The sequence below is a fragment of the Nyctibius grandis genome, chromosome 13 (assembly GCF_013368605.1).
Source record: "Nyctibius grandis isolate bNycGra1 chromosome 13, bNycGra1.pri, whole genome shotgun sequence".
NCBI lineage: Eukaryota > Metazoa > Chordata > Aves > Nyctibiiformes > Nyctibiidae > Nyctibius > Nyctibius grandis.
The window spans coordinates 18,607,704-18,630,179 of record NC_090670.1 but is presented as its reverse complement, the minus strand read 5'-3'; the positions used below and the strand labels follow the sequence as shown (position 1 = coordinate 18,630,179).

Here is a 22,476-nt window from a genome sequence, read left to right as displayed (position 1 = left end):
TGGTGGTTCATTTACCCAATGGATAGAGGTTTAAATTTAGTCTAATTGGTATGTTTATACTACTTCTACCACCAGTGCACGAAAATATATGTATATAACCTTTACATTTTCTGTTGGTACTTATTGACAAGGACCTTCAAGGCATATGCAAATGATTCAGTAATCTACTTGACATTCAGTGCTGGTCTCTGGATGTTTTCTTCTGTTGTCCTTTCAAAGTAGCAGTAACGATGCATCCTAGAAGGAATCCCATTTTGACAAGAAAGTAAATGCGTATATGTTTCCCTGAATTGTAGGCCTCCACTAAGTGTATTACAGCTAATAAATCTCATAATCCAAAGATAAAGGTCAAGAGAATAATCCTGAAGTCCAATTTGAATCTTATTCAGGCTTGTTTCTGTGCAAGGGGAGAGTGTCTTCAGGGCCTTTGCGATTTAATAGTTGTTTTGATACCATTGAGGGGAACTGGGATACCTTTCTTGAAAATGTTAGTGAAATGCCCCTTGTTGATCTGAATGGAGAATAGTGTAATAACCTGCATTCTGCTGAACAGTAGGTAGTAGTCCCTTCTCGCTTTGTGCTCTTCAGTTTTTATCAAACAACTTAAAAAGAAGGGGGGGGGAGGGGATGGGGAGGGGCAAAAAGAAATAAAAGGAAATCCAAAAGAAAGGTATGACTTCAGCTTCCTCTTCTATTCGTCATCGTTGAAAGAAGGGAACTTGTCCAGTTTAATCAAATGAGGAGGAAGTTGCTCTACCAGCAGGCGATAACACCAAGTTTTGGAAAGTTATGAGAGGACTGGATGCTGCTGCGTTGCCCGTGGAGAGACTGAGAGGTGTATCCTTTTCTGCCGTCACATGATGAGTATCTTGTGCCACACCAGACAAAGCAAAAGCGATGGAAGGAGAAGAGGAGTATGGGCTATTCCTTGAGAGTCCGAAACCCCACACATACCTATGAATATACCCCCAGTACAGCCACATCCATCTCTGTTACACTGTGCAGTGATTCGTGCAGTTGTGCGGTGCCTCATCTGCTCATGTAATAAAGCTTTTAGCCTTAGTATATTAAGAACCTCAGCATAGCTAGGCAGGGAGGTTCTGTTTCACAAAATACAGAGAAACGTGCAGATTATATTTTTGCTAATCCTTCAGATGAGGAGTCAGACAAGACGTAGTTATCAAGAGTTGTCTTGCAGTGCAGCGTTGTTAATGTTGCAGTGCACTGTTGTAAATTGGCTCACTGTGTGCAGCTGATAGTAGTAACAGAAGATTATTCTTATTTTTGGATGCAGCCAACTTGACTCTTTGTGAATTTTTGACTGCATCTATGCTGCTGGATCTGCTCCCCTCCTTGAAGGCACGCATGGTAATTATGTTGGCTTTGTAATCTCCTGCTTCTCAGATGCTAGCCTGAGGTAGGTTACCCATGGTAGGCTTCTTGATCTTCATAGCAATGGCTGTAGACTATATGGTAAGGACACTGTGTAGGAAACAGCTGTAAAGAAAACCAAGACGAGTTCAGCATGATGGTTTGTACATGTGAATGGTGCTGAAGAGCAGTGCCTGATCCAAAGGCTTTGGAGAGAAGTTAGTCGCACATCCGTAAGTGTGTGTGTGGTGGTTGCGGGTGCTCTGAATGTCGGAGATGCACCTTGCTTGTCAGCTTTAGTGCAGTGTGGCTGTAGTCTTCATACCAAGAATGATATATATTTATGCCTGAATGGCCTATGACTTTCCCCAAAAATTAACACCAGATTTACTTCAGGATTTAAGGAGGAGGTGCTCTGCAGTTGGGGGGTGGGGTTGCTTGTTCTGCAGAAATGTGAACCTGTTTGTGATCCAGAATACTCTGTGTCAAGTTGTTTAACTGAAATGCCTTTTTTTTTTTTTAATTATTATTATTTTTTGTAAGCCTAACAGTAAGGGAAAGTGCACTTTTGTTTGTGTAATCCACTTTGATTTGTCTCCTTTCTGGAAAAAGAGTAAATTTTATTTGCTTTTCATCTCTAGACATCCCTGTTCATCTCAGGATTAGAAATCTTTGTTAAAGTTGAGAGTATCCAGGGTATCCAGGAGCCACGTGCACTCCCTTGAGAAATTCAAGTTTGTGTAGTTCTCTGTTGCTTGTGTATTGATGCAGTGCTCTAGAACTGCAAGGAAAACTTTGGCCCCAAAAAGTCATATGGTTTGTCTCTTTCTTGTTAACTTGTGTATAGATTGGCACAAAGTTGTTGATAGTAGAAGTATTTCTTTGTAACTGTCACACTCGTATAATTGAGAAATATTCAACTTTACTTTGCTCTACTCCTGGTCGTTCTTGATATTCTTAAATACTACCTTGGGATTCATGGAGAAAATATCCTTTCTTCAGGCAGTTTTTTAGGTTTGGAGAGCTTTCCTAAGTTTTCTTGTCTTCCAAGGATTTCTGGTAGTTTCTTGCCAGCAGCGTTAAGGACAGAAGTGTTTGTGTTCAGGTGGAAAGGTGGCTGATGTGACAGGGATATTTTTCCCTTCTGTACAGGGTTCCTTACGTACCAATGTCTAGGGCGAAGCTTTTCCCGTTCACAGGAGAAGGCTGATGGTAACAGTGAGGGACACTGAGCATATCATATCTGTTAGCAGCAGTTCCATTCTGTCCATTAAGTATTCTAGTAATCTTATTTTCTATTATATCACACGAGCAACGTTTCTAGAACAGTTAAAAGAATTGCAAAGGATGTTTCTAAATACTACGGCCTGCTCAGAGCGAGTTATTTTAGATATTTGGCTGCCCATTGCCCGACATGGAAGGGCACTGTTGCTGAAATTTCACACTCACTGTCAATATTGCTTCTGTGATCATGTCTTTTTTTCTTCCCTAAAACAGCCCACTGTTTGTAACGTGGAAGATTGGTCGAGATAAACGATTGCGTGGATGCATAGGTACTTTTTCCGCCATGAACCTGCATTCAGGACTCAGGGAGTACACACTTACTAGGTAAGATTTTGTTTTCTGTAGCCTTGACTTAAGTATTTAAATAGTCTACAGAGGAGATGATAGGTGTGCTCTGGTTTGGTTTGGGTTTTTTGGTTGTCACTGTACTGATCAATGAAAACTTGTATCTCCTTTTGATGCTAAGTGTATTGCCTGGTTATTTGACTATTGGTGTCATGAGGCTATGGTTTCAGTTACAAACTAGAACTTGAGCCTTTTTTCTTTTTATTGGTCTGGAAAACTACTCTCCAGTAGCTTACTGTAACTATTATAGTATTTTTTCCAGTGTTCAGACAAATTTTAACCTTAATAGTTAATGTCAGGGCAGAAGTCCAGAAAGTCAGATTTGGGGATTATCCTATTCACACTTCTAAAACAGCAGGTATTCTCACCTCTTCTCCATCAGGTGCTTCCAATCAGCTGCAGTTAATTTAATGCTACAAATTTCCATTACATGTTACTCTTCAGATACATCCCAGCCCCTGAGTGGGAAGCTTCTGGATGAGGGAGGTAAGTGATGATAATCCTTCACTCCCTGGCAGCATAATCCTTCATTTTTTGATCTACACCTAAATTCATTCACCTTAATATTGTTCCATTTCCTTTGCATAGAGTGAAAACTAATAAGTTTATCACTAGAGCTAGTAGTAAGCTTTCTACTTGTTTTTCCTAAGAGTTTTCTTAAGTTTATTTTCTAAAGAATCAATGGAATTTTGTTCCACTCAGTTACAATAGACTGTTTACAGTGCTTTAAAATAGAAACTACATTCTGGCAATGTGTAGACCTCTAAAATTGTCATCACTTAAAATAATCGGTGCCTCCAGATCACTTTAGATTTGAGGCTTTCCTCCATTGCAGGATCTTCCTCTTTGCTGTTAAAATGCCTTGTCAATCTGAGTATTAAGTAATATTAAAATGGGACATGTTCTTTCTTACGTGTCTCGCTAGTTTGTTGCGAGCTGAAGTTCAGTTCATGCTTCTCTCTGCTCAGCTTGAAAAAATCAACTGCTCATCTCCTGGAGTCCTTACAGACTTCTGAAGGACCTAATTACCTTTATTGTGTTGGGTTTTTTTAAATTATGTAGTCTGGAATGTTTCTGGTTGTGTCCTTTAAAACCTCCGCAATCAAAATGGTCAATGAGAAGCAGCTTATGATAAAATTCAAAGCAATTTCTCTGTTGAAGGTTAAAAGCCTTAAAATCTTAACCACTAGTGGAGGAAGAACAACTTGCCCCTGGAGAGCACTTTACAGTGCCTGATAGAGAACAATGAGCTTGTACAGAAAATTACCCCCTAAGACTAGGAAGAAGGTGATAGCCAAAAGAGTAGTCTTTGTTGCATGTAGATTTTTCTATTCTCACAAATCAAATAGTGCTGTACTCTTGCATACCTTTAAAAATGCTTATAGGATTCTTGTCACTGCATTCTAACTCTGAAAGCTGAAGTCAAAATATATGAAAAGTGATGCAAACTAAAGGGAACTGAAATATTTTTAGTGCAGTATTTAAACGATGGCCACATGCTGTGGAAGTTTATACTAGACTATTCAAAGGATAGATTGTTCGGTAATTTTCAACATGAGAGAAATGAAACTATATACCAACCTATTTTTCAAAATCTTTGTGAGATCATCAGTTGTTTTTTTTAGAAAAATATTTAGTGGCATATTGGATTTTATTACCTTTTATGGGGAACCTTTTTCATGTCTATGGCACCAAAAATGTTTTCTGTTGTTTTGTTTTTTTTTTTTAAAAAAAAAAACCCAACCAACCAAACTTCAGATACAACCACTGAAATGTAAAGTTCATATCTGAATGTATGAAAAAGCTCTTCTCTTCTATCAGTCATTATTTAAAACAAAAGAAAGAGAGGATTACCTGTAATCAGTTTCCTTCATGGTTTTAGTCTTTCCAACGACAGACCTTCCAGAGGAGAGCACTTGAAGAATAGCAGAAGCACCTTTGAAATGTCTATGAACTTTCAGAGTTCGGAGCTCCACAGGCCTCCCTAGGAGGGATCAGAAACTAGGACGTTATGGCTTGATCCCGCAGTATGTGGGCAATAGGATCCTGCAGAAGATTCCTGAAAGAGAAAAGCAAAAAACTTCTTCAGGGAAGGCAAAAATTTATCAACAAAGTAGGTAGAAGGAGAATGGACTCTCCACTTCAGAAAGTGGAACTTGACCAAAGTTTTCAGCTGAGGATGCAGGCAGGTATTCTTCTGACTTTATTTTACTTTGACCTTGGGAGGTACTTTTCTTCAGTTACTCTGAAGATACAGCGTGGATAAACAAAAGCAGGTTGTTTGTGTAGTTCATTCTTATCTTTTTCAGCACCTTCTGTGGAATTGTGGCCCAAGTTTGAGTGAGTAAAATGGTACAGAAGAACAACTGTTCTTAAATGCCCTGGTGCTTAACGATCAAAATATCCTCAGTTTCCTTCACATGTGATTTGATTACAAATATGCTGAGTAGTGCTTAGGATCATGATAAATCAAATTTTTCTTAATTCTAGTAGTGACCTCTAGTTGTACAGTGTATAGCATATACATCTCTACCTGCATACAATAGTGTAGTGTCTTCGAAATAGCCTAGTGATAGTTCATCTAGGAATCTGAAGTGAACGATTTCTCTTTCTTGGGACACCCACACCCTCTCACTTGAAAAACAACTTTTTGGGGTCTATAAACAAAAATGGTGGTGATGTGTGACCAAGTGAGTTTCTCTTCCCCTTTTTGAGCTCTGTAAGTTGTTATGCTGGTATTGCCAGTATGCTCTAAACAGGAAGTTTATGTAGAATGATTCATCGTTAATTGGATGCATCTGCCTAAGTCATGAGGAGGGATGAGAATACCCATAGTTAAAAATGCTAGTACTGTATCCTCATAAAATCTACGTGTTAGAATTCAATTTTCTCTACAGTTGTATCAGTGAAACACAGGGGAAAGGAAGCGTATTATTAAAATCTTCTGCAGAACTTTTTGGAAAGATAGATGCAGATTTAGTGATTTTTGTATAATCTTACTAGGAGGTTAGTTGGATAAAAATCTGTCTTTGTCCAGAATGTTTTACAGTATTGAACATTGTATATTAGGACGTAAGAATTTTGTCATGGGCAGAATAGTCCTTTAGACTGAACGTGTTAATTGAATATCCCACCTGAATGCGTAAAAATAAACCAATCCAGATTATGAAAAATACCTTGTGTTTTACAGCTCCTTCAAGAAAATACACTGAACTTGGAAGCAGGTTACCACAGAATTTCATAACAGGTCGATAAATTACTTTTTCATATATTCTGTTCAGCAGCAAGACTTAGGTTTTGGCATTGAAGTTTTAAAGTCCTGCTCTCTTATACTTGAGATACTGAATGAAATGGTTTCGTTTATTCATTCTAGTTTAGTTTTTCTACCCATTTCATATAATTTGAAGTCATATTTCATGCCTAGTGGATATAACAAGTATAGGTGTATAAATTAAGTTTTAACTTTGCGTTCATTATACTGTCAAGGCTAGAATATGTACCTAGGGAGGGAAATAGTAGAGAAGAGGCAGATAAAGTGAGCGTTATGTGACAGAGCCTTCTGCCATAGAAGAAAGTGGTGAAGAAAAACTGGAGGGCTCCAAGCCTTAAGTGGATTAGCGTAATGGCTAAAAACTGGATTTAAATTTTAAAATAATATGTAACCCACCGTCCTTAACTAGCATAGGCCTGTCTGTACTGACTGTGTGATGTAATCAGTCTTTTTGTTGTGTGTTCTACTTACTGTTCCACCTGAGAGAAATACGACTGCTGTCAGACACTCAGCCTAGATATGGTTGATCAAGAAATGAAAACAAAGAGGGAAGCTTGGGATGAGAAGCACAAGATTGAAGGAAATGAAACCTGCGACCCAACTTTCTCATAGCTGAATTCGGGTGTAGACTCCATATGAGGATTTGGCTACTAGTGGCATCAACTACTGCTTTATATTTGTCAGCAATTCAATTCTTAGTCCTTGTTGCTGCTGTATCGCCTGCCTGCTCTCTGTGAAAAACATTGACCCTTTCCTCCTGTTCCCCACAGTAAAGCTAACCGTCCAACTGCAACACTACAGCATGGCAAACTTATTTAAGGGGTAAAATTGGAACATATTGAATGACTGATCACATTAATATTGATGTTGGCCTTATTTACTGAAGACTAGAGGCAAGTATTTGTGCAGACAGGGCAGCTTCCCTCTTACGTTTAGCTGAGGTTGCTATGCTGTTTAATTCCTGTTTCTTTTTACTAATCATAGACTTGTTCAACCTTCCCTGTAATCAGCCCCTACAACTCAGTGCTAACTTTCCAAAGCCTTTACTATCAGGCAGTGTTGCTATGGGTGTAGATAGTCGCTGCCGTTGATCCAGGGCAAAGCATACTCACGTATCTGTCTGCAAAATTTTTGAACTGCAAAGTTGGGGGAATTATATATGTTTTTGCCATTTGTTGTGACCTTCACGGTTCACAGAACTTGTAATCTGAATTAATTCCTGCAAATAGCATTTCACGTAATATTTCAGAGCACAGTGTTGCTTCTGTGTTGCCCACTGATGATACTTTGCAGGCTGTCTTATTTTGTGGCTTTCATTTATAGTAGACCACTGCTGAAAGTCAGCTTTTTTTATTCTATTACTATTCTGCATCTGGTGGCCACCAGTGAAAAATGTCTGATAATTGTGAGATGAAGCTTACACTATCACTTTCAAAATTAAACTCTGCAGAGAGCAATGTAGACTCTTGTCAGCCTGGACTCACCAGTGTTACGCTATTCTTGCATGCTTAACATCATCTTTAAAGCCAGGAAGCATCACGTTGCTTCCTTTTCATTTGTACATTTCTGTGAAAACCAGGCGTCTGCTGGTTGCCTCTGAATTTTCAAGGTCATCTCATTGAGGGAGGGCACAGATTTTGCCCTTACTAAAGATGACCAGCAAGAGAGGGAGGATCTCAAGGTGAGAATGGGTGCTTAGGGAGATCCGTGGTAACATGGTTCTGTGTGTAGTTGAGTGGACGGAGCAGCAGAAAGAGTGGTTTAAGTGATTCTCATCACTTCGTAGCAATCTCCAGTCACTCAAACTCCTTAGCAAAAGAAAGAGGTGTCTGAGCCAAAGCCATGTTTGAAGGAGACTTGAAATACATAAGCACTATAACCTTGTAGCGTTATTGCTCTGGACGGAGGAGGGAGAAGCTGTTTCAGAGAAGGTGGGAATGGACCAAAGGAAACAACAGGCCATATCAAGGCAATAGATGAATTTAAACCAATTTTTGCTAGACTTATTTTTAAAACATATTCTATCGTGACTCAGAGATAAAGTGCAAGGGCTAAAGATATGGCATCTTTAAGGATTTTTGCTGTGTGGTCATAGGGTTTGTGAGCTGCCTCAGCTGCCAAAATAGAGAATAGTTGAGATGCTCCGGTTCTATTCGGTGTTTTTACTCGTCTGTAAATTCTAGGTCCTCTGTCCCTGTCCGCTGGCCTGTGCTGCACCTCATTTACCTTTGTGTATAAATAGTTCACAAAGGTAGCTGTAATTTTAGCTTTTGCTTACAGGCTGAAATGAATTCTGTTTTTTAGTCCCAACAGTTGTTGTATCTGGTCCACGTGCTGTTTCTCTCCCCCCAAACAAAGCGTGTTGCAGGACAGGGGTGTGTGTGGGGGGTGAATTCTATCCCAAATGAGTGCATTTTGATTAAAATCAGTAATGGGGGGCAGAAGTATTGAAAGTTACTTCTGTCAAGCACAGTTAAGACATCATGTTTGTTAGAAAATGCATCCTTTGAGTTTCTGAAATTGGTGAGTAAAAGCAACTTAATCAAGTTGTTCTAGTTTATAAGTGAGGTGGGATGTATAGAGATGTAATCTCTCTTGTTGGGTTGATGCAGTCACATAAATTAGATGAGCTTTTAGCATACGAGCCTTTCTGTAAGTTGTTAGGAAAACCTGTTTTAAGAAGGCACGTGCTGACTTCCAGAGGTGGTATTAATAATCTGAGAATTCCCTTTTTGTTTTCCAAAATGCTTCTGGTAAAATATAAAATTAAGGTATTAGCACCCTAATTTTTAAATGACTGATTACCTCTAATGAAACTGAGGCAAAATTATTTTAACATATAGATATTTTGTCCAGGCTCATGTGTTTTGCCTGCCATATCATCGTGTATAGAGATGAGCCTTTACTGAAACCTGGAGCTGTTCATATTTCTAAAATTCATCTAAGCTGAAAAAAACTTGTTGCTGAACTAATGCAGACGTGAATTTTACAAATAACACCACTTTAATTTGGATAAATGCTCAGATCTGTCATAGTGGAACAGAATTGTTTAGTAGTAAAATGGATTGTGATGTAAACTCGCAGTACCAGAAAGTCTAAGTGAAGTATACAAATTTGAACTTACTGAGCCAGACTTAGTTACTCTGTGTGAGTCGATTCAGTAAGTAGGTCTGTAATGATTTTGTGCACGCAGTGCCAGGTCGTTATTTCAGGGAACTGTTGCTTAACAGAACTGTCTGCTGCCTTTTCTCAAAGGGCAAAGCTAAATACCGTACTGGCTCTAGAAGTGGAAAAAAACCAAACTTTTGCTTTAATGATGGGTTAAATGCTTCTCTTTATTCCATAATGAAATAAAAATAAAATAGTGTTGTTTAGGAGGGAGAAGGAGCATGCCCTAGTGAATATATGTTTCTTGCATTTTGTGTGTTGGGGATGTACTAATTTGGGGGATGTACTGCCTTAATTTTTTCTCCTTTATTTAAAGGAGGAAAAAAAAAAAGATACCGGTTTTGTAATTGTTGATCTATTTTTCCAGAGAAAAACCTTGCTAGACCCTTGGACCTAATGGTAGATGATAATCTGTTTCCTTAGCAACAATTCCTGAAAGAAAGCAAAGGCAAGCACTACAAATGGAAGGACAGTCCTCAGATTATTATCTCTATGAAAGGAGGAGTGTGTAACGATGCCCTGCCAAAGCTTTTTAAATAGATCCAGGGTTATCAAATATTGATAACCATTTTACCGTTTTGCTGGGAAAACTGAATTATAGAATATAAATTCTTTGGCACTGGGGAATGCGTTACTGCATTTGGTGGAATAAACTTGCTCTGTGAATTGACTGTTATGAAAGGTAACTGGAGATCTAGGAAAAATGGAATTTTAGAATTCAAAATGATAACAAAATGGCTGTGTCTGTATAAAGTGGCTCGGTGAAGTTTGGAGGGGGCTTTGCTGAGACTGTCCAGGTCTTCAGGAAACTGTCCAGAATTAAAATATTTATTTCATCATCTTGTTTTAAAAAACACGCATTAAAAATTGAGAATTTAAAAAATATGCTTCTCATAAAATGCATGCTTTGAAAAAAACATGATCAAGCAAAATAACTTGCATTAGTTGATGTAATTTGTGGTAATTTGAATGAATCAGATAATCCTGAAATTTGATTGAATGTGAATGAGTAACTGGGGACATCCAGCCCTTACTCAGACTTTCCATATGGGTTTCAGGGAGGAGCCATGTCGTGTGTGACTCTAGTCTTTCCCACGATGCTCTTGCATTTCATGTTCTTCCCACACAGTCTCCTTCTCTAATGCTGAGAAAACGGTGCACACCCTGCGAGTTCAAAGATGGAGTTCTAGTTGAGTTGAAACACTAGTTTGGTTGAAAGTCAGATTTGTATTTGCCTTCGAATATTACTTGATGTAAGTATTGGGGAGGGAGGGTGGAGTCAGGGGAACTGGCCTCCCTGGTTTTCCTAGCAAAGCTCTATGTTGCCATAACTCCTACTTTTCCATTACTAGTATGGATAGTTGTGGGTACTCTGGGTTTTGGTCAACTTTTTCATCTTTTTGTATGATACTTTTAAAGGGAACATCTTCAAAACATCTCCTAAAAATTTTTTAGAATGGAATTTGCTTTCAGTTGAGACTTTTGGTGACTTGTTGATTTCTTAAGCACTAGAAAGACATCCTGGGTTATGGGCCAGTGCTGAAGAATACAAGACAGGACTGTGTGCTCACACAGCAGAGAGGCGTAGATGAAGAGTGTCTCAGGGCATTTGCGTTTTAAAGAAAGGTTTTGCGTGTTTGGAAACTCTTAGCTAGGACAGAATGGAAGAAGTTGGCATAGAAGTTACCTGCTTCTGGGCAAGTTTCTCTCTCTGGCTGTTCTCAGTTTAGCAGTAGATGTTTATTTTTAATATAGAGTAAGACACATTTCCCACAACTTCATTGCTAAGGAGGGGAGGGGTGATGGTGGAGAGAACTTCCCACTGCACGTACTGGCCAGCGCTTATAGGTGCTTAATATGAGAAGGATGTTAACATAGTTTGTTGCTCGCTTCCTAAGACACTGGAAACTGAGGTGCAGCAGCAGATTGTTAGATACCTTGCTCAGTAGACTTAAACTAAAGGTTTTGTTTGGCTCAAGGAGCTAAGTTTTCGGTGAAATCTACTGTTTTAATACAAGTTATCAGGGATTAAGTGAGGGCAAAGGAAAAAGAATTGTCTCTTACACTTATAAGCTGTTGAAATATTTAAACTCTGCAGCTTTGTGTGGGAGGCACTGTGGGAAAGGAGTCTCAATTAAAGTTTTCAGTCTGTCAGCACCTCCTCCATTGAGGTGTTTTCTGATGCTTCCTTTTAAGACAGTATAAAGAAGAAATAGCACAAACTGGGTGTGGGGCACCAGGCTCCAAAAGCCCTCGTTATCTCTGTTCACTTAAACACAAAGATGTTGAAGCTTTTGAAATTGGATTTACCATTTTCCATAGACCAGAGTGTAATGAGAATTAAAAAGCTCTTATAAACTGTAGCAGAATTTTCTGGTATTTTTAAATAGTACCAACAGACACTTGTTTGTATTTTTACCTGTTTGTAAAAATCATTCCTGTTGACACCAGGAAGAGAGAAGTTGTGTCCTTTACAGAGCTGTATAGTTGAGATGGTAGGAAAGCTCTTGGAAGAAGAAAGAGCATGTTCACCTCTGGTGGGACATGAGCAGCCATGTAAAATGCTGAAGAATGTCTGAAGACATCTAAGCCTAAACACAGGTCAGATGCTGAGGTAGTCCAAAAGTCCCCCAGGCCCCAGCACTCTGTCCTGTCAACTCATATCCTGTATGTATTTGTGAGCATGTGAACTCAGGGGGGAGGTGGGGGTAAGTTGACCTGTCTTGAATTTAATCATGTACGAAGACTGATGTTTTACTATTAATTTGATGCATTGTAGGAGGGAATATATATTTACCTGAAAGTAACAGTTGGGATTTTTCCTAATGTGATGTTAAAATATAATATTAGGGACAAAAGCACTCCAAGTTTGTCTCTTCCCTTTGAATTGTTGATGCACTTCTCAAATTCTGCCATTTTTCAACTCTACTCCATAAAAGTGTATGGAGTGATATACACGCTCCATACAAGTGTATATTGGCGATAGCCTTTATTTTAGAAACAAATTGATTTCTTAGCGATGTAAATGACAATGTATTGATGCAGCTTACAAAGCATCTAATGCTGTGAAAGTATGTAAATAAACAGTTCCTTAGAAATATTTGATGCAGATCGAAAAAATATTTCTAACCTCACACATTCCTACTTTTATGTGAATTTTCAAAACTTCAGTTAAAACTTTTCTAAATACAGTTCTAATTAACACACAGAGAATAGCTTTTTGACCATAGTGGAGAATAGCTTTTTTTGGCCATCAGTACCAATTTCAGTAGGTCTGATAACACTGAATTCTTAAAGCAAGGATAATGAGGGGGATGGGGAATGGTGGCATGTGCCTGTGTTTTAAATACAATATGCAGGCTACAACGTCTGCCAGCTCACATGCTGAAATTTAGGTTTGCTGTTCCAATGCAATGGTATATTTTTTTTTTCTTAGTGTGGATTACTTGTACTAAAGGGTCAGTAGGCAGGCAGGCAGTCTCTCAGGCTGGAGAAGTACAGTCTATCAGTAACTCCCACAAGAACTTAGGGAGCTCGTCCAGATGTTGAGGAGCGCTGCGCTGAGCCTGAGCACAGCGCTTGGGAACTGCCCCATCTGCCATCGGCTGCAGCCCCAGCTTCATGGAAAGGGCCTTTGTGGTGTGGCAATCACTAACGGTTGTGTAAGTCAATAGATGCAATCAGGTATGTCAGACTTTCACCAGCAAGGAAATGTGACTTTGAAGAGAATAACGTTATGCCTTTTTATTGAATTTTTCAGTTGAGTAATTTGATTTAGTTTTAATTTGGTTTGATTTGACAGGGGAAAAGAAGAAAAGCTCTTGGTTTTTTGAACAGTACAACTTCTTGATACTTCTAGTTTAAGTAATTTTAATGACTTATACTTCTATAATACCACAAACTGAAATAGGTCCCAAGCTACCTGTAACATGCAATTAATTCGCCATTTAGATACCAGTCTAATTGCCAGGAACTTTTTCAGTCTTTTCTTCATAAACAAAAGCCAGATTAGAAATACATTCACACTGGTATATTCAAACAACATTTCTCAGTTTAGAAGACTATTCATTTTTTCTCTGAGAAGTTGCTAAAGCGAATTATTTAGAACAAAAATATATTTAGTATGTAATAAAAAGTTTTAAGTAATTATTTTTCTTCAAATATTGGCTTATATCCCATTCATCTGAAGTGTCAATGTAAAGCCAAAAATGTTTAAAGCCAAAATATAATCTGGCTCAACTGTATGAAGGTTGAAAGAGATTTGACTGCATTAAAAAAAGAAAAAGTTCTCTGTGCATATGTATATTTTTAACAGCTTTGGTTCTTATGAAAGACAATAAAAAGAGCTCCTTCTGTTATCTCTAGGCTAGTTACTTCCAGATGCTGTTGTTAAAGCCCTACAGATAGTGTGTTGGTTTTGCCGTGCAGAAAAAGTGGTTGTTATATATGAACACAAAGAAGGGAAAGGGGAAATGTAATTTTAAAATAACTGAACAGTCATTGCAGCCTCAGCCCTCTGACAGGGCACCGCTGCTTTTCACCAGGAATATTTTTACGTGTCCTGTCAAGAAATTGATGCTGGTTTTGTTTCTGTTCCCAGAAGCTTCTACGCAATTTGCAAGCTGGGTGGATGGCCCTTTCTCCTGTGTGCTGAGGATGCATTCTGCAGTTTGCTCACTTAGCTACAGAGAGGCTTTTTTTCCTTTGACCTAGACCGCTAATCCCTCATTGCAAAGAGCAGCAGCTGTGCTTTGTCTGTGGAGGTCTCTGCGCTGCGGGCAGCCTCATGGTTGGAGCCACCCCCTCTGTGTGTGTGCTGCTTTTTCGATTACTGAAAGGGTGACTTTCTCTTTTCTTACTCAGAAAACCCCCTTCAGGTTTGTTTGCATGGTATTTTTTTTCCCCAAAAAAGACCCGTAGGTTTCCAAGAGCTGTTACATATAATTTCACAAAACTGTGTTTGACTAAAGCATCCCTGACACTCAGGAGGTGAAATATTTTTGAGTTGCTTTTTAGAAAGGGGATGAAACCTATTTCCATTTAAATATTAAACACTTCAGATAGATGTGTTGAATTTTAGCTCTAATGGATATAATTACAAATAAACCAGCTTTTTTGTGTGTGTCCATGTTGTATCCTCATTTAACATGGAATAATAGGGCTTCAGTTGCTCTTGGAATAATTCCCTCAGTTCAACCTGTATAGCAATGTGAGATGCTAGTGGTAGTTGAAAGCAAAGTTAATGCAAGAACAGAACAGACTGGCATTTGCTGGTTTAGGCTTTACTGCAGTGAATGGTAAAACTCCTACTACGTTCAAAGGGAGAAGAATTTGGCCTGTAGTTTCTCTAATGTAAAATATTTAATTAGTAAGCACAAATTTCACCTTTCAGTTGATCTCAAACATTCCTGTTTATACCTTCATGTTTTGTAATAATCTTCATTCTGTAGCTGAGCAGAATTTTCAAATATTTGTAATGCTGGTAAGTTAAATGCATTCCTTGAACACTTAAGTTAGAGTTTTTGAGGCTGTAGACAGATGTAGCCTAACCTGAACCTTTGGCCTCTTCTTCATTTCAGAACTTCCTTTTCATGACACTTCAGCTGTTCTCATTTGCTACTCAAAACCTGTTTTAGAGTGGAAAACACATACAGAGCGACAGCTGGCAGACTCCGAGCTGAATGTACTGTTTAGCTGAGCTTGCAAAGGTTCTGTTGCTTGGGCATCTTGACCTCAGCTACAGGGATTTGTGAATGCCCTACACGGTCGCTTCTGTAAGCTGGGTAAGTTGCACAGGAGACAGAATTGTGACAGAAGACAAGAAGGAGCAAAGGGATGAAATGGTGACCTGCTCTCATGAGAGAGAGAAGTGGCAGAGTTGCGAACAGGAGAATAAGAAGGTGGCATACAGACAACTTATTTGCGTGTGGAAGAAGATCAAGGGAAGAAAAGGCAGGAAGCAAAGCTTCCAGCTGTATAGCATGTGTTTATAGATCTAAAACATACTCTGTTTGTCAGTTGGTGATTTGTAGAGATACTGAACAATTGTAGCTTAATCTGTTAGAGATTCATGTATGAAGTAAAATCCTACACACGCACAAAATTAACAGAAGAAAACGTTGAGAAGCCTTGTTTGTTGCCTTGAAGAAGGGATTAAGTTTTGTCCTGATGCAGCAATTCTCATCCCAGTATTCAAGCGATGGCTTCGTGATAGCAGGAGTAAGTGTCTAGAAACCAAAATTCTCATGAAATAAGGAATGGCTATTTCTTTCCCTGACGTCTTGTTACATATGACGTGCCACAAGGCACGCGTGCCTGTCTTTTTTACTGTATTTATAGAAACACTGAGAATCAGTAAGATGCCCTGAGCTGCTGCACCAACCTTTACACTGACAGCACTCAGATTTGCATCTCTCTGCAGATGTACTCACAGTATGTGTAAGAGATTGCACTTGGATAAAAAATGCTGGTTTAAACGTAAGCCAAGTTGAGTTGCGATAGTGATGAAACACATCTCTTGGGAAACAAGCCAGGGCATTATTCGGTGCCCTGCAGTATGAGTGGTCATAGTCCAGTCTGTAAGGCAGTGTGGACCCTGGGTTATTCTCAAGTTATGCACTTGTTCAAAAATTTCAAGGCTGGATTTGGTCACCTTTCATTTGTCAGGCTATATTCATCAATACCTTCATATTTCAGAATATTTTATTGTCTTAATCTTTTTCTATGAAACATTTAATGCAGCATCTCAAGTAAGTGAATATAATCTTTTTCCTTCTCAATTCAGTTACTGCATATTCTACCATGCCTTTTGCTTTCCTTATTCTTAACCTGATTATATATATTTAAATTTGTCCATTTGTGGTTTCAAAGTCCTGACCATTAAGCATAGTTTCTGTATTTGTGACAAACAGTATCAAAACTGAGCTTAATTGTTAAATTCCATCCCCCGCATCTACTGTCTTGGTTGTTTTTAAAGTGAATCATATTGACAGCTAATAAAAATTCAACTACATCATATTTTTATATAAAACTATAGTTTATAGTATTTCTGGTGACAAAAGGAATATTAAGAAAATCAGGTACTCTTTTGTTCCAGACTTTCAACAGTATAATAAAAATAAACTCTTTTTACAAGCTGCAGGAAATCGAACATGTATATGTTCAAATTATATTCATGTATTTATATATTATTGCATTGCTGAGAGATTTAGGAACATATTTTTCCATATGTGCTTAAGATGAGACTTTTAAAAGTTCATAAAGAATTAAAAATACTTTGTGTTAACTTGTACTTTTTTAAAATTATGAATTGAATGCATCTTTAGAGGGGAGTAATATTTTGTGAATTGATGAAATGAGGGTTGAATTCAGCAATAGAGTGGCCTTAAAGATTTTTGTCTTGACTTCAGTATCTGTTTTGGGGTAAAGTGGTGATCTTAGGTCAATATTGAGAGACTTGCTGGAGATGTAAAGAATTCTAGAGAGTTCTTTTTACGCTCCAAGGGATTTGAGTGGTTAGTGTTGCTCAAGCTGTACAGTTCTAAACGTAATTGAGCAGTTCATTTTTGTTAATTATCTAAACTTTGCCATCTGCTGGAGAGCCTTTTAGTGACATTATAATTTAGTCCAGTTGGAGCTCAGTTAGTGTTTTCTGACTAGTCTGTTATCATGTGTTCACCAAACAGAAACCTACACACCAAACCCTGGTCAGTTTTGTTATTCAATTTTTAAATAAGCATCTGGAGTGACTGTGACAAGCTTACTGTGTTATGTTGCGAGATTGTTTTTAAGTGCTTTTGGATTTGCTTTTTCTGTATCAAACCAGGACATTTCCATGGCAATTGACACCTTTCGGCTTTCTGAATGTTCGCATGAGCATGACACAGAAATTGTCACGCCTTTTTGAATTCTGTTGTCCTCATTTATCCCAGCATGATGGTAGGTGCAGGGAGGGGTGAGGGACAATACGGGAAAGGCAGAAAAGAAGCTGCCACCTATGAAGAAACTCCTGCAAACAGCTGCTTTACCTTATGTTCCCCTGCAGGCAGAAAATACTGCTCAAGGTCCATGCTGAGCAGTTCAGAGTACAGACCCCTGTTTTGCGTGGCTATTCCGAACTGACTTAGTTCTGTTCCAGCAGTGTGGAGCGCAGGGAACAGCAGTTACAGCCTTTGTGCTGCACCTGGGCAAACGCTGTGTGGGGTCATTTGCTGTCAGCTGTACCTGTCGCTCACTGACCTGGTCTGTGAAGACTTTAGATGTAGCATACCTTTGTGAAAGCATACCACTAAACTGTTACTGAAGCTCTGCTACATCTTAAAGTTAGGTTAATTTAAGATTTTATTTTTCAGTGTAATAGGGCGTATTGTATAGCAATGCAAAATGAGCCCCCCACGCCCTGCAGGATTAAAACAGTATGAGAAAAATGCAGTCTCTTTAACTTGTTTGCTTTTTCTTCACTCTCAAAGAGAAAAGTAAGTCCTTTAGAACCAGAAAAGCGATACAGTGCAAGGTTTCTGGCTTCAGGAAACACTAAGGAAGTTGAAGCCATAGAAATTTGACTCTTGTTAATGTAATCTGGACACTACAATATTACTTTGCAGATTTTTTTAGTTCTAACTGCATTATGTTTTCTGATGGGAGCAGATTGCAGGAGCTGTGACTTCTGTGATCATACTTTTCCACTTGAAGGCCCCAACAGCACACACACACAAAATTCTCCTAAACTTGACGGACCTCTCTATACAAGCCTTCATTGTTTCCTTGATACATGATAGCAGTAAGAAAGAGAAATTAATTTCAGGCGTTATGTCCACACAGTGTAACGTTATTGCGGCATAATGATGAACTGGGTTTATTTGGAAGAATCCAGAGGGTGATGGAATATTTCTCTGGGTAATTGTCAGAGCAGTAGAAAAAACATCTTTATTCTTTTTTCTTCTAAAAAGCTCTGTTTAAATTTAAGGAAGCCTTAGCTTTTACAGCTTCCATGGTTATGAACTTTCTTTTTTTACGAGAAATTTTGTAATGGTAAGTGAGGAACTTGATCATTTTCATCTGGTATTTACATAAGACTGACAGCCCCAGCTGAAGAACCAGCAGTAGTTAAACCTGCAGGACTTTCAGACAGCAGTTGTTACGCAGGTGAACACCAGCTCCATGTCCTAACATACTCCCATTGACTGCAGACTCACCGAGAGGTGTCCCGGACCATGTTAGTCATTCCATGGGTGCTGTGGAGTTGGTCTGTGTGTGTACCATGAGTCAAGATAGGCAGAGTAAGAAATGAAGATTAAAATGAATATTTGTCTGGAAATTTTAAGTACCCGTAGAAATATTCTATAAATACCTCTTCTGTTGATTTAAACAACTGGTGAACTTGTGTGGGGAAAAACAACACGGTCCCAGAACTTTATCAGCAATACCCGTATGGTTTGCTATTTACCATAGCATGGGTGGCACAATACATATGCATACACATACAAAAATACTGTTAAGAATATAATTGGAGCCATTAAATTATTTTCCACTTGTGACTGCAGAAAATATCAAACTCTGTATGAAAAAAAAAATGTTTAAGATTTCCATAACCCTTTGCCTACATGCTGTGATGCCTTAGTGACTGTTGTGTTGCCTGCTGTCTAATGGAACTGCTTCTGCACAAATGCAAAATGAAGGAGTTCACACAGCACAAGGAACAGGTGGTAAAAAATACTTCATGTACAGCTGAAATAAGTAATGATGGGGAAACAATTGAATGCGGTGTATCCTAATTGTCTCTTTAGGTTCCAGGAGTACTCCAAACAAAATATCTGAATTATTCTTCTCCCCCCCGCCATGTATTTGAATAATATTTAATTTAATAATTTTATCAATATATCTTTCAAGAATTTCCAGTTCAATGATGAAGTGTTGACAAAAATCTCTAATTTACAGCCATAAATACATACCATTTTTAATACAGCTTTTGTTAACTTTACCTGTGTTAAATTTCTTTTTTTTTCCAGCATTCTTCTTGGAAGTAGTCCCATTAAGTGGGGATTATTAAGGTTTTGCTGGGTTCTGTCATCACCAGCAACAGCCTCTTCTGTTTTGTTCCAGACCGTGAACCATTCTGACATGGCTTGCACAGCACCAGTACTAACACACCGCAGCTGGGCATCTCGGTCACAGAACCCAGAAGTGATGGTGTCCCGAGTGGGAGGACATGCGTTACCCCTGCCTTGTTCTGCAGGAAGCTGCACCATTGATTCAGAACCTGGCCATTTATTTTTTTTAGCAAGTCTTAGATTTAGATGAATAATTTTACCAACCAAGAAGTTTAGGTGTCTTGACTTCAGCAAACTCCCTAAAGATTTTAGATCTAGTGATATCTGAATTTTTAAAAAAGCTTTGAAATGTAGTTGTTGTTGTTACTGTTACCTGACTGGGAGAGGAGCTCAGGAAACTATTGAAGTGAGCAAATAATGGTTTCTCTCTCTTCGGTAGGTGGTTCTTCTTTTCCCCAGAAGTTCTTTTCTTCCTTGTCACTCAGCAGTCTGAAACTGGTAAAAGAAACTCGGTATTGGTTTGTCCTTCAGGACACTGTGAACAAACCTAAGTGTTCTCTTAGGAGAATGTTTGAAATAGAACACTGTAAACTTTGTTATCTCTTTCTGTTTCTGGATCTACTCCTAATAGATATTATGTATTTTTTTAATCAGTGTATTACATTAACATCTTCTATAGCATTGTTATGCCATCTGCAGACAGTCTGACAATATCAACCCTGCATAGTTTTAAAAAAAAAAAGCTGAATCACCTGTGGTAAATTCAAACCAACTAGCTGTGTTTGCTGGCTTGGTGTATCGTGTCCTGTAACTACTGCAGCCTTGCTGGTACTGGCCAAGGAACAACTTCCACACCGCTAACATTTCCACACTTACTAGAGAGGTAAGGCATTTTGGAGGGCATACAGACAGCTTATTTTAGGCACTGCTGGCTGCCTAAAGTAGAGACTTAATTGTTGTATCTAGTCAATGAATGGAGGTTGCCTTTTCTGATGAGCCCTTCTAAACAATTTATGTACATGCTCTGAGTTGTCTTTTAGAGGAATGATGTTCTTTTCAAACCTAAAATAACTGTCTTAAATAGAGTATCAGAATGTTCCTTCTTCCTGTTAAACCACATGTCTGAATCCAGACAGAGATTGGGAGAGAGACTTTCTGGCATACTTCAGTTTTGTGGAGTTAAAAAAAAAAATAATTGATTGAAGAGCCAAAATGCCAGACAATATTTTATTTCTCCCACCTGAAGGAGTGTTGCCATTGCCTGCTGCACTGGGCTAATAAAACAGGCTAAGAACTTCAGAGAAGTGTTTCTGTGCCAAGTATCAACAAGTGTGTATTTCTTTTTCTACCCTGTGACTGCCACTTAGCAACATAATGTGCAGGAAGTAGAAATGTTGTTCTTTCCCTTTCTGTCTCCCAAATGTAAGGGAGGGTTCAGGAAAAACACGTCATTCACAGTTGTTTTGTTTCCTGGAAATTTTTCCAGTCTGACCAGAAAAAAAGAAAAGAAATTCTTTTTCCTTGCATTCAGGTGACTTGATGATGCATGTAAATCACTCCTTGAAATCTCCAGTTTTGCCAGTTCAAGTTGGCAAACTGCTGGTCTTAAATAAAAGCTGTTAGAAGGCTGTCATGTGGGTTGTGTTAGGCTGTCTGATCTCTTCGCTGAAAGCTTGGAGAATTTTATTCGTAATAATTTCAGTTTCTGAAGAAGGGCACACTCTGCCCTGTTTTTCTGGCTAAAAATTAATTGCAGATTGTGATTTGGAAGCTGCTAATTTTTTTTCTGGTCTCTGCCAAACAGGGTTATGATAGCTGATTTTCATTAGGAAAATACTGATGACTTGTGTAAGTGTTCCTTAACTTCTTCCTGTTGAAGTTACTGAATGAAAAAGTAAAAATCTTAACTAACTTCACTGATGAGTAACCCAGCAATGGAAAACAAAAAAACAATAAATATTGACTTTTTTTTTTCTGAAACCCTGGCACCAAGTGTCTCTTGTGCTGTCATCTCTTTGCTGTTATCTGAAATCCAGTGAGTTTGCCACTCATTGATTTCAGGATGTTTTGAATTAATTGAAGAACAATATCTAGGTCCTTGGGGGTCAGTTGATTGACATAGGGCCATTTCTTTGTTAAATGCATTTTCTAAGGTAATTCTGCTAAGCACATTTTGCTCGGTGAAAGAATCGAGGATCTCGGGTTATACGTACTGAGCTAAATGAAAAGGGGGTTCCGGAACAGGGAGAATTTAAGTCCTTTGCCTACCGTCTAAAAGTAGTGCCAATGTAGTGTTTGTCAGAAGAGGGTAATAGTTTGTAAAGTGAGATCTTTAGCCTATTTTTCATAACTCTGCTGATGATATTTGAAGAATTGTTTAGATGCCAACGAATTATGGTTTGGTTTAGCTGTGTTCAATATCGGAAACTGGTTAAGAGAAAATTGACTATAGCAGAGTGAACTGAAAAAGTAATGGGAAATTAATTTTTTTACATTTAATGAAATTAACCCAATTTTATCAGTCTCTGATGAATCCTCTGGGAGCTATGTTTCTATGTGGTGGGCTGAGCAGCTTGTGAAAGAGAGGCTGTCACCAAAAAGCAGATTTTTAGAGTCGGGGATCTTGGATTCTATTCTTGGTTCTGTCACTGACTCACTGTGCAAGCCTCCTAAATCGCATGAGTCAATGTCTCTGCCTCATTTACACTTCCTATAAAAGTATTACTTATGTCATGCCCAGTGTCTTACATCTCCTTTGCATCTCCTTCCCCTGTGTCATGTTTAAGCCCCCAAAGTAATTTCCAGTAATGTGCAAAACTCTATCCAGTTTTGCCTAAACTCTCTATCCAGTTTGGGTCATTAATTGTCATTAAATAGTAAGAATTTAATTCATTTAATACCTTCATAAAAGAAGGATCACCTAGATCCTTCTTTACTATTTTTGATGCTTATATGCTATCACGCTTTTTTAAAGGATCCTTTAAATTC

At 38.4% G+C, this 22,476-nt stretch overlaps 1 protein-coding gene across 2 annotated transcripts in view; it reads left to right on the top strand.

Annotated features, from left to right (window-relative positions):
- AMMECR1 (AMMECR nuclear protein 1) overlaps positions 1-22,476 on the top strand; it is an 82,291-nt gene that overhangs the window by 33,278 nt on the left and 26,537 nt on the right. The window contains exon 2 of one of the 2 annotated variants that reach the window (XM_068411810.1): positions 2,869-2,979. The exons of the other annotated variant lie outside the window; for it this stretch is intronic. Within the exon in view, the coding sequence (XP_068267911.1) occupies positions 2,869-2,979 (111 nt within the window). The remainder of the gene's footprint in view (positions 1-2,868; positions 2,980-22,476) is intronic. 2 annotated transcript variants of the gene reach the window in all.